The following is a 2,594-nucleotide window of genomic DNA, read 5'->3' as shown; positions in this document are numbered from 1 at the left end:
AAAGGGTCAACCTTAAAGTGATACCGAATTGTGTAGGGCTTGAAGGAGCAGTGATGTATGGAGAAGAAGTTGTGCTGTCTATCTCCATTAATGGCGTCTTCTCTCTTTGTTTCTCCAGAGATGCTTTTTCAGACGAAAAGCTTGACTCTTTTATCACACAGAGAGAGAGAGAGAGAGAGGATGTTGAAGATATTGAATGAGGAGTTAGCCTTTATAAGTCTTGACCCGTTGTTTGGGTCGTGACTAAATTATTGTAGTTTGTAATCTCGAAGTTGTTTGGACCAATTATATATATATATATATATATATATATAACTTTGTTGTTTTGTTGGTTTTTCCAATTTAGAAAACTCTCTTCGAGATCATATAATCTCTAATTTTTGTTGGAATCATTGATTAGCATTAGGAACAATTTTGTTTTTTGTTTTTTTAAATTTTGGAAAGGTTACACGGTTTTATATTATTATATCAGCTTTGCCCATCTTTGTTTTTTATTTCAAAAAATATTATTCTTCTAAAAAATTAATTTATTTTATATTTATTGATTAATTTTATATGTTTTATATTCAGATATAACAATTTTTTTATATGTAGAAAATAACTTAGCTTTTGATGGAGCTTTTTACCATGTGGGGGTAAAATTTTCAGTTTTAGAAATTATTGTATGAAAATAATATATAGTTTTGAATTTTATATTGGTGCTCCCGTCACATTCAATTGGCACAACCCCGAAAATTTATTCAAAATGAAGATAAGGCAATGAGACAATAAATGAATAGAAACGAAAATTACTAATCTATGGACCTTGTTGAATGGATTTCATTATAATATATTTACCCAAATAATTGTGAATCTGGCTCACTTCTTTTGATGAGTTCAATCTGGTTCGTTTGCATTCCATTCAATTTAAATTAATTTAATTCGATAAAAGATAGACCTAATTCAAATATAAAATGTTTTTCTTTTGCTTGAGTTGTATTTTTTTTTTAAAAAATTAATATAAATATATTTACTTTTCATTTGATTTATTATATTTGATAAAAGTTCAGAATAATTCAATCATTTAAGAAATGGAATTGAAATGAATTTAATTCTTTTAACTCACTTTAATTCAAGTCTTTGATTTATCCAGATTTCTTCTACCGAAATTCTATAGGAAAATTGTTAAATTAGTGCCAAATTAATCTATTTTAATATACTCTTATAAATGATCAAAGCTAGTAAACTATATAATATATTTGGGGATGTTACTTTAATGAAAAGAATAATTTCTACACAGTTTTCATATTAGTTTTGTAACATTTTATTCCAGTATCCTCCATACTACCAATGCCCCTAATGCTAATTTTTTCCCTAACCATCTAGTTCCATAGTAGATTAATTTAAGTTAATCTATAGGTGGTGTGATAAAAAGGGTATATATGGGTTTTTTTCTTCTTCTTTAATTCATATATTAATATCTTGAAAAAATCATGTGAATTCATATATGGCATGATGAGGGATACTCTACGTTACTAACATGCAAACTGTTATAATCCATACTTACATGTGAGATTAAGAAAGTTAAATGACCATTGTCGGTCCATTATTTATTACATAGTTTCATGCAATTAGATGGTTTCCATATTATATAAAATATTTTTTTCGTAATATAGACTGTATAATTTTGCATGTCAATTACTGTGTTTAAATGTAGAATTCGCATTGAAATCGTGTTTTAAGTTTTTTTTTTTATCTACTTCTCTTCTAAAGAGCATATATATACATAGACACACGTGATGATAGGAAAGAACACACTAGTGATGAAGCCAAACACCATGAAAGCGACGGACGCTTCAACCTTTGGGACCAGTTAGAGGGTTTGATTTGATCAAGACACAGAAAAGTGAATGTTCAGTTCTGGTTTTCATGGAAACATACACACCCAAGACTCCATTGGTGGGTTTGTCAGAACCTCAGACATTGCAACATCGAACTGGGTTCAACAAAGAACTCCATGAATGGTGATCCATCTTCGGGCGAAGATGGATGGATGAGCCTGTACTTTTCCTCCGCCCGGTCCGCGGTCTGGTTTAACCCCGCCAGAGAATGAAAACCCGGGTTTCTCATGATGATGATCGAAATAACGAAATCCAGATGAGACGAGTAATCGACAATCAGTGGATAATTGAGAACTGCAACAGAATATACTTGACACTGACAGCATAAATGATGTGCTGAAAACTGAGAAATCTAAGGAAACTGGCAAGAAATGATATCATTCATTGCCTGAGACATTGAAAATGTAACGAAATAACTACAGCAAGCGGCAAAGGTTTTCCGAATTTTGACACCGCAACTCCCAGAAAACCGGGGAAGAACGGAACACCATTCATCGGGATGAAGATGTTTTAATGGAGTAGAAGATTCTTCTTGAATACAAATGAATGAATGGAATATTATCTATCAACTAATCAGAAATTGGAAAAAGAAACCCGGAAAGTAGCAGAGGATTTGCAAAATTGTTGTGTGGCAGGACCAAAACTTTGAGTTGGTGTTAACCCGCCGAGCGAGGCCCCAGCGACAAGAAATGAATTAGAGTACGGCAGAGAGAG

The 2,594-nt window shown here is 31.9% G+C and overlaps 2 protein-coding genes across 3 annotated transcripts in view; both read right to left on the bottom strand.

Annotated features, from left to right (window-relative positions):
- LOC104819587 overlaps window positions 1-192 on the bottom strand; it is a 1,506-nt gene extending 1,314 nt beyond the window's left edge. The window contains exon 1 of one of the 2 annotated variants that reach the window (XM_010549728.1): window positions 31-192. In XM_010549728.1, the coding sequence (XP_010548030.1) occupies window positions 31-88 (58 nt within the window). In that variant the 5' untranslated portion in view covers window positions 89-192. The remainder of the gene's footprint in view (window positions 1-30) is intronic. The other variant, XM_010549727.2, reaches the window with a different exon arrangement.
- Window positions 193-2,237: 2,045 nt separating this feature from the next.
- LOC104819586 overlaps window positions 2,238-2,594 on the bottom strand; it is a 3,895-nt gene continuing 3,538 nt past the window's right edge. Inside the window, exon 7 of the mRNA XM_010549726.1 lies at window positions 2,238-2,594. This exon is cut by the window's right edge and continues 2 nt beyond it. The gene's annotated coding sequence lies outside the window, so the exon portion shown is untranslated.

Source organism: Tarenaya hassleriana, unplaced genomic scaffold (assembly GCF_000463585.1).
Source record: "Tarenaya hassleriana unplaced genomic scaffold, ASM46358v1 Cleome3, whole genome shotgun sequence".
Taxonomy (NCBI): domain Eukaryota; kingdom Viridiplantae; phylum Streptophyta; class Magnoliopsida; order Brassicales; family Cleomaceae; genus Tarenaya; species Tarenaya hassleriana.
The sequence above is the reverse complement of the archived record's forward strand: the minus strand, read 5'-3'. Positions and strand labels throughout refer to the sequence as shown.